At 38.5% G+C, this 14,708-nt stretch overlaps 1 protein-coding gene across 1 annotated transcript in view; it reads right to left on the bottom strand.

The window, feature by feature from the left end:
- The window catches only part of LOC109469067, a 35,545-nt gene extending 23,402 nt beyond the window's left edge, over positions 1-12,143 (bottom strand). Inside the window, exon 1 of the mRNA XM_019767453.1 lies at positions 12,095-12,143. Within this exon, the coding sequence (XP_019623012.1) occupies positions 12,095-12,143 (49 nt within the window). The remainder of the gene's footprint in view (positions 1-12,094) is intronic.
- Between the last annotated feature and the right edge of the window lie 2,565 nt (positions 12,144-14,708).

Genomic DNA, 14,708 nt, shown 5'->3' with positions numbered 1-14,708 from the left:
TTACAATATAGCCCCCGACCAAAGGTTCTGTCCATTTTGTCCAAAGCATATAGAAAATGAATTTCATGTTGTTATGGAATGTACCAAATATGATGTTATACGTAACAAGCTATTTACATTTCTCGAATCAAGTACCATAGATTTTAAGAGTCTCGATGTTGGAGACAGATTTGAATATATCTTTACATGTAATGGTCCCCACAATGCAAAAATAGGTAGATATATAAAGGAATGCTTTGCTATTAGAAAAAATACTGAAACTTGTGATTAGCCCACTTGATTGTAACACTTTATCAACGACTTGTGATATCCCTTATTATTTGAATGATTATGATATAGATATGTTAGGTTTTTTTATTCGACATTAGGTCTTATTCAACACACTTATTTTATTGTTTTTACTCTCTTTATGTAGTTTGCCATACAATGTACCATGTGCATTTGTCGTGCAATAAAGTTCTTCTATTAAACAATTTTGCCTTCCATATCACCTGTACCTGGTACTTATTCAGCCTTAATTGATTCAAAATAAAACATGCATAGAATGGACATCGAAACACCATAATATGTAAAATATACAATACATGAAAAAAAAAACGTCACAAGCAATCTATATATATATGCTCCCCCATTAGGTATTGAAATATCCTGGTTGTCTTTTTCATATAGCTCTATATCCCTGTCAGAGAGAGAAGAGAGAGAGAATCCCTCCGCTTTTTAGTACAGTCCGACATGAAAAATTGATAGAAACCACCATTTCTTTATCCCTCCTATGTATTTTGTTAATTTTCACATCTGTGCATGTATATGCCAATGTTGTATCTATGCAGTTATACCCCCCTCCCAATACACACACACACACACATTGGTTACAACTAAAGGAAGATCAATGGGGGACCTCATGCATGTTTGATGATGCGAAGAACAAGCTTTACTCCCAGTAAAGCCGGGATGCTTGCAAAAGGCTACACGTCTAAGGGCCTCCCAGGTATGAGTATGGGCGAAATGGCCCAGAAAATGGAATTTCACGCCATTGCAGGCAAGATTTACCTTCTATGGGCAATGAATCCGTAAAACATGTTTACAATATGTTGTCAGATGGCTACTCCGGAAGGCAGGGGGGACCTAATGAACTCCCAACAACATTTTAGTCAAGAAAAATATAGTAAACTTATAAAAATGTGTAGATTTGTCCCTTATTTGGCAAAGTGCAGCTGCATAGATGAAGACATATAATCACATATACTAGATTTATTGTCAACACTTGCGGTGTTGCACATAAATCAAACAGACGTTATCGGGTGTACTTATGCTCGATAAACACTTTGCATTAAACTGCATTGAAGATATGGAAGATATTGTTTTGCCAGCTATTGAATGAAAAGGATGCTTGATAAAGGAAACTTGCTTTTCCTTTTTTATAAACAGTAATCTTTGTTTTGTAATCACAGAAATGTGTAGTTGCATACGTAGGATTCAATACTTAAACTGTTGAATACTAAATGAAATATGTCCGAGTATCATTATTAATAAAAGTTGTAAAAAAACTGCTGAAGGCAACACAGCAAAAGATTTTATCAACTATAATTTCAATTTCTGGTAGTCAATTTTCAAGAGGTTCTCCCAAATTTGAATATCCTTTTTTACGTATATCTTGTAAAAAAGACCATTGACAATAGAATACTTCACGACTGTATATTTCAAATGTGACAGAATACTGCAAGAGACGAATGGCCTTTATTTGATTTGCTGGTGTCAGGGCCTTTAAAAGATTGATGCCCTTTCATATGGGCATACATAAATATATCTTTGCCCCTTAAGTGGATGCTTGGTATTCCTCTCATATTTTGCCTCTGTGGCGCTCAAAATGACCCGAATACATAACGGCACAGGCGACATCTTAATGCAAGGTTCAATATCCATAAAATCTGGAAAACGCCTCCGGCTTTAGAAATTTCTCCAGCTCTTTCTACAACACCCTATTCCCGGATCCTTGCGTGTTCCATCACTGCTTTGTTCGAACAGTCAATGTCCTATCTTTCTCCGATAACCTTATTCACTCGTCCATGCGGGTGTGGTAATTAAATTGTACCTCCTACGCTGATCGCTGCAAAATCCTATACGTGATAACGATTCCGATATCGATTTCTTTCCCCGACCGTTACACCAATTAGGATAAGGGAATGGGCGAGGCGTATGCTCAGCAGGCCGGCCAATACGTAACAGCCCCCGGTGTGGCCTTTGTGCACTGCAGCGGTAAATAGGACTGCGTAGCCTTTCACAGGGGCCGATCTGCAGGTGAGGAAGTCAGCAGGCATGGCTACCGGCCACAGAAGATTCCACCTGCCACAGTTGCTGCTAAGCATCTATATCATCATCCGTAAAGGTTTGTGTTGCTTCTAATAGGCTATCCTTTGCAGGGAATGACCATGCTTCAAACATTATCATTTGCTTCTTGGAGCCCAATACTAAACGATGAATACATAGATACAGTAATGTGTAACCCAGCGATGTGTATTACTATCTTTACCATTCCAAAAGCGTCTGAAGTATTGATTGTGTCTTCCGTCTCCGTTTATGAATATTTTAAAATGTGTTAGCGACCAGCCAATCGCCACACAATTAGCAAACCATGTTGCGCCTTGGTTAAGTGTTGATTAATGCTGATTCCTTGTTTCGTTTAATGTACTAACGCATTCACCATTAGTGTAAACGGTGCGAAGAGTACTCACTGATATTCTTTATGTTTGCCAAAAAATAATTAACACTTTCTGGTAAGAATTACCGATAATGATGATGATAATGTTGATGATGATGAATGTATATAGAATGCAATGCCTGCAGGTAAAGTTTCCAATAGCTGACTGAGTGATTGCGGCCGTACGAATTAAAAGCAAAAGCACCGCTGCCAGACATTGACTCGTCGAGACCACAGAAGCGTGATGCGTCTGCGAATCTGATTGATTCCCAAAGGGTAGAGCTGTGGTAAAAAGTGCCGTGACCAACCAAACTCATTAAAGTGCATCAGCTACACTGACCCAACTGACCTTCGCGCGCTTTAAGCCTCTCGTAACATCGACCAGGTCTTCAAGTAACTTCAGTCGATTGCCTGCTGGGTGGAATGGTACTCAAAAATCATTCAAGACTTTGAAAATGGCATAGTTGAGTCATACAAGACTTTGATTTATTCACTGCAAACTCCTGAATGCTGTGATGCTCTCCTTCTGGCCTTTGACTTTTACGCTTATGGTAGGAAAGCTCTCGTCGAGCTTTGCCGTAAGAGACAATTTACAACATAAATATAGGAATTATGTCTTCCTAAGTGCAATTATCCCTCCTTCAAGCCATGCAGCATGCAATTTCAACATTTGACGAGATGGTATACGCCATGAATAATTTGAACAATGACAAAGGTCAAAGGATTCATAAGATAGGTTACTGAACTTCATTAGCTACAGTGTGGTAGCAAATTTTTAACTAGGCATGCTGTTAATTTCACCGCATTTGATTTTTTAAAGATACTTCTTTTCATAATATTATGGTAAACATGCGTAGATTAATGTACGGCATCTGGCTGGAGCATTAAATTATTTAAAGTAAATCAAGCGACTACATATTTCTTGAATTAGAGAATCGGTCCAGCTTTATTTTGTATCATACTGTATTTAGAGCAAATGTCTCCAATGATGAAACAATTGTTTGATAGGCTCATCATAACACCAAAACTGCTAAAATAAAATCATGATTCCTCAGGGCAAAACAAGCTACCAAGCAAAACCCTCAAAATATTTTGCTTTAAGATAGCGCATGTATGTTTGCATCCATGTGATTGAAACAGTATAGAAGATTGAAGGTAAACTGGGTTGAAATGCGCTAAATTTCGAGAATGTTATGGAACAATGGCGTAGCTATAATGGTGATAATATTTCTTAGAAATACGTATTGGCATGCACTATTCATTATATGCATCATCAAGGAGTCTCTTTGGTTGCGCAAGGTAACGTTTACAATATGTGGCCCCTCAACAAAGAGAAGTTTTAAGACGCTAGGGGAATGAATGGAGATCTAGATTGACAACAGGCATCCCCGATAATATGTCTAAGATTGCTCTGTCGGACTAGTTCATTAAAACAGCCAGAGGCAATATAAGAAGTACTTTGTCTATATAACCAATTATGTCATTTACGTGACCTCAATACAGTCTAAAAAAATAAGCTGTATGACTCTCTCTAGAGGTCATATGCATACATAGTAAGCGGGTATTTGCTAACCAATACCAGTCTGAATTAGACGCAACCCCCACACATTATCAAAAGAAATGTAAACCAGTATCTGTCTTGATCACCAGTTCGATTCGATACATGATAACAGATACACACGATAAAGCCAACATGTGTATTTCCCAATTTCCATTCACTAAGCAAGGAAATCAATACACTTTATCGACAATTCAATATATGAACGTTTATTAACAAGTAGAACCAACAAAATCGATTCCAGTTGTTCATTTGGCAGACAAAGTATAAGGATGATGTATACATTCCCTTTGCATATTAGTCAGGCAAGTGCTGCTCATTACCATGAGTTATTCCATGTAGCCTGACAGATTCTAGCGATAAAGTGGCGCTTGGTGACAAGGAAAGTTATGTCCCTATTTAATAACGGAACATTAGGCCTAATAATTACAATACATCTGCGGTGTAATATTGACTTCTGAAACATTCTGCCTTCGGTGCATCCGATAAAATGTTGCAGACCTAAACATAAAGGGAAATAGTGTATCACTTGTATCAATTTTCTCTGGGTTATAATTATGTATAGGTATAATAAAAGAAACCTTAACAAGCTTATAAGGCCAAGGCCTTCTATAGTAACAGAATTATTTTGACATAAAAGCAGCAATGAGCCATAAAGAAATAACATGTTCACCCGGAATGAGTACCAAATGCTTCCAACCTTCAATGACATGTCAATGACATTTGGTACTTGAGAACTACATTGAGCAGAGGTTTAAAGGAAAAGCCTTTAAAACGAAACCCAAACCTTTAATTTCCTTCCTAGGTTGTATTAAACGTTAATTTTGATTTATAATTTTAGTGGCTTCGGAGCTGTAATATGATGAGCAACACTTTTACGACTCACTCAAAACCATACGAATGCATCTTCTTCGTAGACTAACATTCATAGCAGACGCTGCTTTTGATGTGAGTATTGATGTTATATTTGCATCAAAGGGAGTAGTCTTATCCTATGTGCAAGTGCCATTATGCAATAGACATGCAGGAGTCTGGAAGCTATTTCACAGTAACAAATCAAAGTCTTGTAAAAACTTGTACTGTTATACTCCATGTACTCCTGGTTCTTGTGTGCCCTTGGGGAGAGCCTTTGAACATTTGTTGATGGGAACTACTTGTTGATGCAGCATTAAGATAGTACAGCTAGTCTGTTTTAGCCTGGCGTCTGCCAAGAAAGATGAATGATGCAAGAGGCGTGGCGTTTACTGCTCGGCAGGATCTTGAAGCACGGAGCCAAAGCAAAGACAGATAAGAGTCTAAATATCGAATTGCCGGTCCAACTAAAGCTTTCATCCCAACGTGGGGACGGTCGTGGTTGGATTACCTCGGCGAAAAGCTCTGAATGTCAATTAGAGCTGCAGACAGCAGGAGATTCTATATCTAGGCGGTATATACTGTAATGTGCTATCAATGATTCTACGTCGAGAATCAGGTCAAAAGAGAGCAATAATACCACTGGCACCCGACAGGAGATTCTATATCTAGACGGATGAAAAAGTACCAAAAGGTACAAGAAGTATATACTGTGATGCGCTACCAAGGATTCTCAGTGTCGGCAATCAGATCAAAAGAGAGCAACAATACCACTGGCACGGGTATTAGATCATGTAGGCAGAGGTATTGGATACTTTCAAACTTTCGCAAGCGGAAACAACACGTACACATACAAAATACGGTGCGTTTACTTCAGAACTAAATTTGAGTTGTAACTCAATAGACTGCACAGTCAATCGTGGGAAAAGTTGGTAGCCCGTGTCAAAGAAAGACGCAAAATCGATTTCACAAATTTTGAGGGCAACTGTTAGGGGATCGATCTAACCCGCAAGGTGCTGTAAAGAGAGTGCAGGCTCATGAAAAGACTGCCGTTATACCCAAAACCTGATTCGTAAGCAATAGGTAAAGGTTAATCGAATTCGTCCCCTGTGTACCTTAAGGGTAAAGATCAAAATCAGCAAATTTAAGCATGCCATAGCAAATTTGAGCATGCCACATATTAATGTTGGTACTTTTTTGTAATTGCCAATGATGTTATTAAAAGGTAATGGAGTAGATGGACGTGATGATTACATCCAATACAGCATGGAGACAGTGCATGGCCCTGCCGGCAGTAGACCAGCTGTAAAAATGTCAGAAAAAATACCATAATGCTTATTTACAGAAGAGCATGGGCCACATAAGCAAATACAAGCATGCCACATATTAACGTTAGTACATTTTGTAATTGCCAATGATGTTATTAAAAGTTAATGGAGTAGATGGACGTGATGATTACATCCAATACAGCATGGAGACAGTGCATCGCCCAGTAGACCAGCTGTAAAAATGTCAGAAAAAAGACCATAATACTTATTTACAGAACGGCACGGGTCAGATAAGGGCTTTCACTCTATGCTACACTTGAAAAGTCACGTAAATTAAATGGATACGCCTGTGTCTACTACCATAGTAATTTACAGGGTCCGTTAAATTCCAACAAGGCTTAGATAAGCCCAGTAAGTTTAATACATTGCTGATTCGACATTGATATATATCAACTGCATAGCTGTGTGGATATGGCTTTAAGTTGTACATGGCCTGTAGCTGCTTCTAGCAACAGGCTTATGGGCTCTGTATGGCTTCTATCTTATATAGTTGCTTCTAGCAAATGCTTCTCTGTGTGTTAAAGGCTTATGGGTTGTACAAGGCCTCTAGTTACTTTTAGCTATCGGTTGTGTGTGTATGGCTCCCGAAGGAAGATATTCTGATTCCGAACACCTCTTCAGTGAAAAAGAGGAGTACTAGGTACATTTACTCAGGGCTTTGTCTAGCTGAAGATTGTTTCCTCACTGTAAATATGGCAGGAGGCGCATATATGAAATTGGTAAAAAGGTACTATCTAAAAGTATTACCTGGGACCAGACTTCCATACAATATAAAAGCTGTGTGGAAGTAGGAAAGCCGGATGGCTAAATCACAGGTACTAGGTCAGCTATAGATTCCAATTAACGACAAAGCCCTGTAACAAGAATGAAGCTTAGGTCAGAATGCTGGTAAATGAGAGGTGTGGGTCTTCATATGATCGTGCCAGTGAAAAAAAAAAATTACGCCAGGGTAAAGGGTCTGTTGGCTTTTTTTATTAATGGCAAGGATCTTATTTTAGTCAACTTATTATTCAACGGCTCCAACAGTGATGTCAAGAATATTTCTTACTTAAAGTTTAAGACCTATCTATTGCCCGGCAGGGTATTGTATTATCATGAAATACAACCTGTCATGTACGGAACCTCAATGACAAGGGGTTCATCGATTTTTCCAAAGACAATCAATACGTCGGGTGTTTCATCCATCTTTTGTCTCAGGTTTTATGGATTCAAAAACCTAATTCTACGTTGTAAGAATTTCAAACTTTTGTCAGAACCAACATATTTCTAAACCTTCATTGTATTGAAATGACGTTGTTGTAATTTCCGTTATAAATTACACATATTTCAATCTATTTTTTCAGTTGAGAGCCAAGCAGACTGTGATACATGTGAAATTGATATCCAACCATCAAATACACATAAAAGTTGTACCATACTTTCATAGGTTGTTGGCATCCTTCAGTCTCGGGAGACCATGGTGCATAGATTCGCGCTATGGGTAGTTCGTGGTTTGGCATCGCCGGTTGTGACTGGTATAGGTATAGTAATTTATATCAATTTAAAGTTAAGAAAATATTTACACCAATTCGAGACATTACGACTCAACAGATATTTAGCAAACCATCCATGAAGCAGATTCTAACTGTTTTACCCCACCATTGGGGCATCACGTAACAAGGTAAAGCGGCAATTATGCCTCATTTACGCCGTGTCCGGATTTTCAGGACTCCCACACGTACGGTTATGTCTACCCTCTGAAACATAATATCTCCCAGATGAGCAGTAAAAAAGAAAAAGGGGGTCATTAGGTCAAATTTGATATGCCGTAACAAGAAAGAAATACCTGAGAGTATATGTAACGGCATTGGTTGGATCATAGAATGTACATTTTGGATTAACTATGGTGTTAACCCGAATAAATTCTATGGGTTAGTTATCACTTTAAACATTAAAATGTACCATAAAGGGAATTGTAGAATATAACGCATTGGACCTAGCATCTGACATTTGACATAAGATCTGGCAGGAACAGTGCCATTGCGTACCCGCCAAAACTCAGTGTTTTGTAACGTTACTCTACTGTGTAATCACCCGACTACTGAATAACAATTCTTGTTATTCAGTCTGGTTATGTTTGTAAACATTCGTGATATGTTGTACAATTGTGCATTCCCCGCAACGCAACTGCGTAATTCAGTTTTTTTCATTGTATTATTAGGCTGCAGTGTTGTTTTAGTTTTGTGTTAATTTGCGAATAAACCATTCATATTATATCTGCGAGATCAAATAAAAAAATTCAAGCAGAATGTAAGTTGTGATTCATGTTGCAGCTTTCAACCTAAGGCAGAATGACCTCTGCGCTGTTCTGCAAAGAGATAAACACAGTCGTAACTCGCTGTAAGCGACAACACATAGAATAGTTGATAATGAATTAGTTAGGAGGATGAGTAGATCGAAAAAATACAAGATTCCGGGATATGCCTAAAGTAAGGTCCAGGGAACAGTTGAACATGGCCGTGAAAATAAACATACGTGCGTGACGCACATACCTCTATCGGGACTGCTTTGTTAAGGTGCCAACATGAGGAATAATGGCCCTTTGAAGACATCCAATGCAGTTTTTAGGGCTTGAAAACCCGATATTTCAAAGCCAATACTCTAGTCATTTATCTGCATACTGAGTTGAAACCACACCAGCCTGACGTATATTGACCCTCATGGAGCAAAATTCTGACGGAAAATGGTTACTAGAAGGGCCCTGGGCTGATTTTTAGGGTACCATCAAGAAAATAAAGGACTTATCTTGGGGCTTGTTTCTGCAGTTTGAAATGCCTAAAGTGTGAAAAGCTGATTCAAATGTGCTAATGTGAAGCAGTATGTGTCAATATCATAGAGATTGCCTTATTCAAAATATTTCCAGTTTTGCTGTCCTGAAATCGCATTATTGGTTGCCTTAAAATAAAGATTTCAGCAGATCTAGACCAAAATGTCGCTTGGGATGATGCTATGACATTGTTTAGTTTTCCAGAGCACGAGATACCGCGTTAGTGTCCCATCAATGGTTAAAGCGTGAATTGATTGTTATTAATAGTGAAGCATTACCAAAAATCAGTTTTAATTATCTGGAACCTCCAGGGACATTGTTGTTCGCTAATAGTTTGTGGCAGTCCAATAGAATTTCTTTTAGATTGTGCGATAAATGCCTAACAAGGGAACCGTGGTGATGTCAAAATCAATGGCTTAGCGTTTCAAGCGGCCTTTGGTAAATCGATGGGTAAGGGAAGGGGAAATAATAAGCGAGGCGGCCACGAAAAGAATTGCTATTTAAAATGTCAATATTGATCAAGTCTTGCCGCATGACAAAGGCTCGCGGGCGGACAAGAAAGAAACCGCCGACATGCCTGACTTCCGGGCAACTGTCTGTAGCCATTCATGATGTGTTGACATTTCATGTTGACATGGCGTCAAAACAGAATTAATAAGTAGCTGAAATTGCTAGTATCATAAGTTTCCACAACGTCATTTATTTAGTTATACTAAAACATTTCCCACCATATTTAAAAACCTAAAAACTAATTTAGTTTGTTACATGTCTATTGCAATTGTCAATAAGATTGGTCCACAAGCTGTTTATAATAATGAAACATAAAGCGCTAGCCTTTAGGATTTGTTTTACATATTGGTGCGAGTAATGCAATGGGAAACAGCATTCAATATTAGAAATATCTGTATGTGAAATGTATTTCTATTCACATTTGTTGAAATTGTTTATTGGGGATTTAGCCGGAAAACAGAATGCATTGTTTGTTTATTTATTTATCTATTTCAGGAATCTCCAATTAGTGACAATACACCACTACTCTTCCGGAGTCCTTTTCCATACAAAAATGCATGCATTTAAAATACATCAATATAATTCATCATTATACCTATTTACATTCTTCATCCAATAACAATAATAATAATAATACTAGAATTCCGAGATTTCATACCTCCATGAAATATGATCTTGATATGTAAATGTAAATTTCTTCTTTAATTGTTCAAATGACCTCTGCATTAACATGATATATGCATCGTGATGTATGTTAACTTTTGATTAATTTACAGATGTCCCAAGTATGACATTCTCATCATTCACCATTACGAAATCATAGAATTTTCACATTAATTATGCAAATTAGGTCATCATTTGCATAATTAGTATCTGTTGAAGTTCCGCCTGCCATAGGTTACATAGTATAATGTAAAACACTGTAATTATAGAATTTCCTCATTAATTATGCAAATAAAGTCCTCATTTGCATAATTTAATTATTTAATTATGTACATCTCTCTCTCAGCTACCTACACACCAAAAATAATGAAAATATGTTGTTCCTGTCTGGACTTATTGGCTTTTAAACATTTCACCAGAAAGTGCCCTGCAGTTCCAGAACAAGCCGCTAGGGGGCCCAAACTCATATGACTTCTTCCCAAGCACGAGAGCTACCTTCCATCAAAATTTCATGACCCTAGCATGTCCAGATCGTGAGATATCAAAACCGGAAGTTGCGCTGCAGTACCAAGGGAAGCCACTAGGGGGACCAAAATCTCATCATTTCCAGTTTTCGTCACACCCTACCAACACACCAAGTATGAAACCCATCCATCTAGGCGTTCTTGAGTTATCTTGTTGACCAACAGACAGACGGAAGGACGGACAGATAAACGCAACTGAAAATATAACCTCCATGACACATTTCATGGAGGTAACAATAAACGTCATCAAGGTAACTGCACATTCAACATCAATCAATAGACTCATTAAACAATATCACATAAAAATGTTAGCCTGGATTATCACTTACTATGAAAAGTTCTCTTCTCAGTAAAATATGTATGAAATAATTTTGATTCGTTAGAATGGGAAAACATTACTCATTTTTTGACACCATACTTATGAAGTCACTTGGAGGATGTGCGAGTATTCAAAGTCACCTTCAGGGTCGCCACGGCGCTAACGTTTTACTACATATTAGATTACCGGGCGGCCTTCGTTCCCTTTCAAAGTCTCTAATCCTCTCACGGCCACATTATTCCTTTTCTCTTGTGACAGTTTAAACCCCCGGGCGACAACGTCAGGCTATCAGATCGAGTTTTAAGCCCCCGTGTGGCGAATCTTTCTCGTGCCTGGATAAAAAGGTTCCAGTATGCAAGACAGGGTTAAATCTTCAAACGCTCCAAATGTGGCTGATGAGCCGTGAAAATAGGATGAAAGGCAGCCGCTGTGTTATCTTGTCTGAACCAAATCTACAAATAACTCTGACGGAGGCATGTAATGGGACATGTCTAACGCCACAGACGACACTAGAAAAAATCCCGGAGCTTCAGCGGAGTTTGAAGTATCCCTGATGACACTTTCGGGTCTCCATTTTGGCGCTTTTGCTGACCCAATGGAGGTGATTAAAAACCCTTCGGCATTTTTAGAGGCTGAATGGATAAAACAATGTCAAGAACTTTTAGGGGCTACAAAGTTTTGTAATACCCAAGAGGCGATAGTTTGCAGACATTGCTTTTGAATGTGTGTGTTTAAAACAAAAACATGTTGGATGTCGCCAGTGTATACTTGTTTTGACAGCAAATGAAAGGAGGTCCGTAAATAGAATAGGACTGTATTCCCAGATGAGAACGTACCAGACATGCATATGATTGCCTTCGCGTCCTTGGTCGACTTAGACGCCATCCTATTAGTGTAATGCAGGACGCTTTTCAAAGTACTTCCATTAACTAAAAGAAGAAGACAAAAAACTTTTGTTGGGATTTAAATACACAGTTTTGAGAGTCTAAGCAAATACTGCATAGCTGTCGTACTTAAAACCTACACATAAAAATGTCCTTTTGATTTCGTCTGATTTATTACATGGATTCATTTATATTGACATCAAGCACAAAGGAATCCACACCCTTTTGTAACATTGCAGCAAAGTTCTATACATATGTATGACTTAATCCATTAAAGCTTTCTACATGTACAAGTTCATTCATCAGCACCGTGAAATGAAACCTCAAGCTTGCTTTAGATTAGTGGAGCATACTTTACGGCTCAGACTGTTCGTGTGAGCACTTTGCTATCACTGGCATGCGGTAGCTATAAAACAAGCCAACAACGGGCGAATGAAGACTTGCAAGTGAGCGATAACACGTTCTGACACTCTGTCAGTACTCTTTTCATCGTTTCATACTTGAATCTAGCACTTGATAGTCCGAACCTGACAGCCCGGCTTTGACAACATCTGTGCCGTTTATATTCTAGTTGTCTCAATGCTTTCAGCACTACTGTCTGCATGTTTAAGTTATGAGTTTCACTCCAGACCAAAAAAACGCATGGCATGTTATGCAACAGGCTGATCTAGTAAGCTATAAACCACATGGACGATCAACAGTTGTAAAATCGTTTTTCAGCAGTAGTTCAAGTATCAAAGTTCCATGACCGTGTATTTTGGGGAGGGGATATCTACATGTAACTTGTAATGGTGGTGGTAATAATAATACGATAAATTGCACCACCACAAAATACCGTAATGTAAATAAAAATGGCTTACAGCAGTGTTCAATCACACTTGTATGGTGTAATATTTTGGCACCTCTAGTTTCTGAATAGCATTTATTTGGAGTCGAGTGGGGTTGATTCAACAAAAATGTTCACTCAAAGTGTACCCTACAAAGCAGACAGTGATGAAAATTTCCAAGCATTTTGGTTTTGTATTTCAGACACGCTACGTACTTAGTTAGCATCAGAATCTGGACAAATGCAGCAAAAATAAAAGGCACATTTCTCGTCTGATATTCTCCTGTTTTATCCCTTAAGCCATCCCTGGCCACAAGTACATACCACCCAAACTAACCTGTATGTGGAAGGCAGTAATCTAGAGTTGGCCAGCTTGCGGTGGGAAGCTGTTTAGTCCAATCAAAAACAGCTCTTGCGAACTGCAGAACCTTCCAAATGCCCATTATCTCGGTGGCTCCAACTCTACGTGTACGTTCAAAAGGTCAACATAAAAGTAAAAGTAGTAGATGCGTTTTCTTGTATACGGATTGACACAGTGCCATACTAAAATCCCAGGATGAAAGCAAATAGTGGCATATATTTGATTTTTACCTTGATGCCGTGTGTGTGTTCTACATGCTGCAATGCACACATGGTCCTCAGGGGGCGTTTCTGCACTTGTCTATGGCTTAGTAAACGTTTGGAATTCCTCACACGTCGGTCTCAGCTGTTTTACTGCCTCTACAATCAAGTTAATTAATCAACAATGCAAGGTACCAAATGTAGCCCTAGTTACAAATTACAAAATCTTAGATCCCAATGGTATTTTAGATTATATTAAGATCACGTTTTATGTTATAGAATGCAGCGTTGATTTTGAAACGTTACAGACCACACGCACAGTTATTTCTGCTTTACCGCACGCAAATGCCATATCAGTATAACCATTTACGACCAAGAGGACGGTGATTTAGGGTTCGCTATCAAACTCTCTTAGCGGAGATGTCCGTGGCAACAGTTGTGAGAGTGTTTGAACAATACCGCTGGGGGCAATTTTACGGTTTAGGGTTCTAGGTGTGACCAATATCACGGTTCCAATATAGGAATAATAATCCGCATGGTCGAACCAAACGCGTGTTATATATGGATTTTAATAATAATAATAATAAAATTCTAAATTAAAAAAGGTACCTGATTTATCAAAACTTTATTTTTTATTACTCATGCTCAGTATTTTTTGACTGTATATTTACCTGTTTTTTATAATTGAAATTTAGCAATAACATCACATCGATATAAAAATAGACATGATATATGTTCAGTGATGTTAGTACGAACTAATGTGTAGAATTCCTTTAAATCAGTTGCATAGTGACATTTTAAAAGTAAGGATGGTCCACGCATATCCAACTGCCATACTTTCCCCATAACCGCTGCTAAAAGGGCTGTACGTCTGGAGTTAATCGGTTTGCTGTTTTAATCTCAGACAAATCTAATACTATGTCATGCGATTGATTTCTATCGAATCACTACCTAGTATTAGCGAGAGATGATATCACTAGGCGAATTCAGTCCCATGCGGATCTCTGATGCTACACTGACTAAATCACCAGCACCCGCAGCGTCTTTTAAATAGCCGAGATGAGATTGCAGCAAGGCGAGCAATGCACCTGAGGGACCGAGCGCCAATAAATTAAACGGCGCTTAGGAGATTTTTTCTGGCAGCTTCTACTAACAAGGGAACATCCATGCTTCACGCAT

This window comes from Branchiostoma belcheri, unplaced genomic scaffold, assembly GCF_001625305.1.
Source record: "Branchiostoma belcheri isolate BF01 breed outbred unplaced genomic scaffold, Haploidv18h27 scaffold20, whole genome shotgun sequence".
Taxonomy (NCBI): Eukaryota; Metazoa; Chordata; class Leptocardii; order Amphioxiformes; family Branchiostomatidae; genus Branchiostoma; species Branchiostoma belcheri.
Note: the sequence above shows the minus strand (reverse complement) of the source record. Positions and strands in the feature narration are given on the sequence as shown.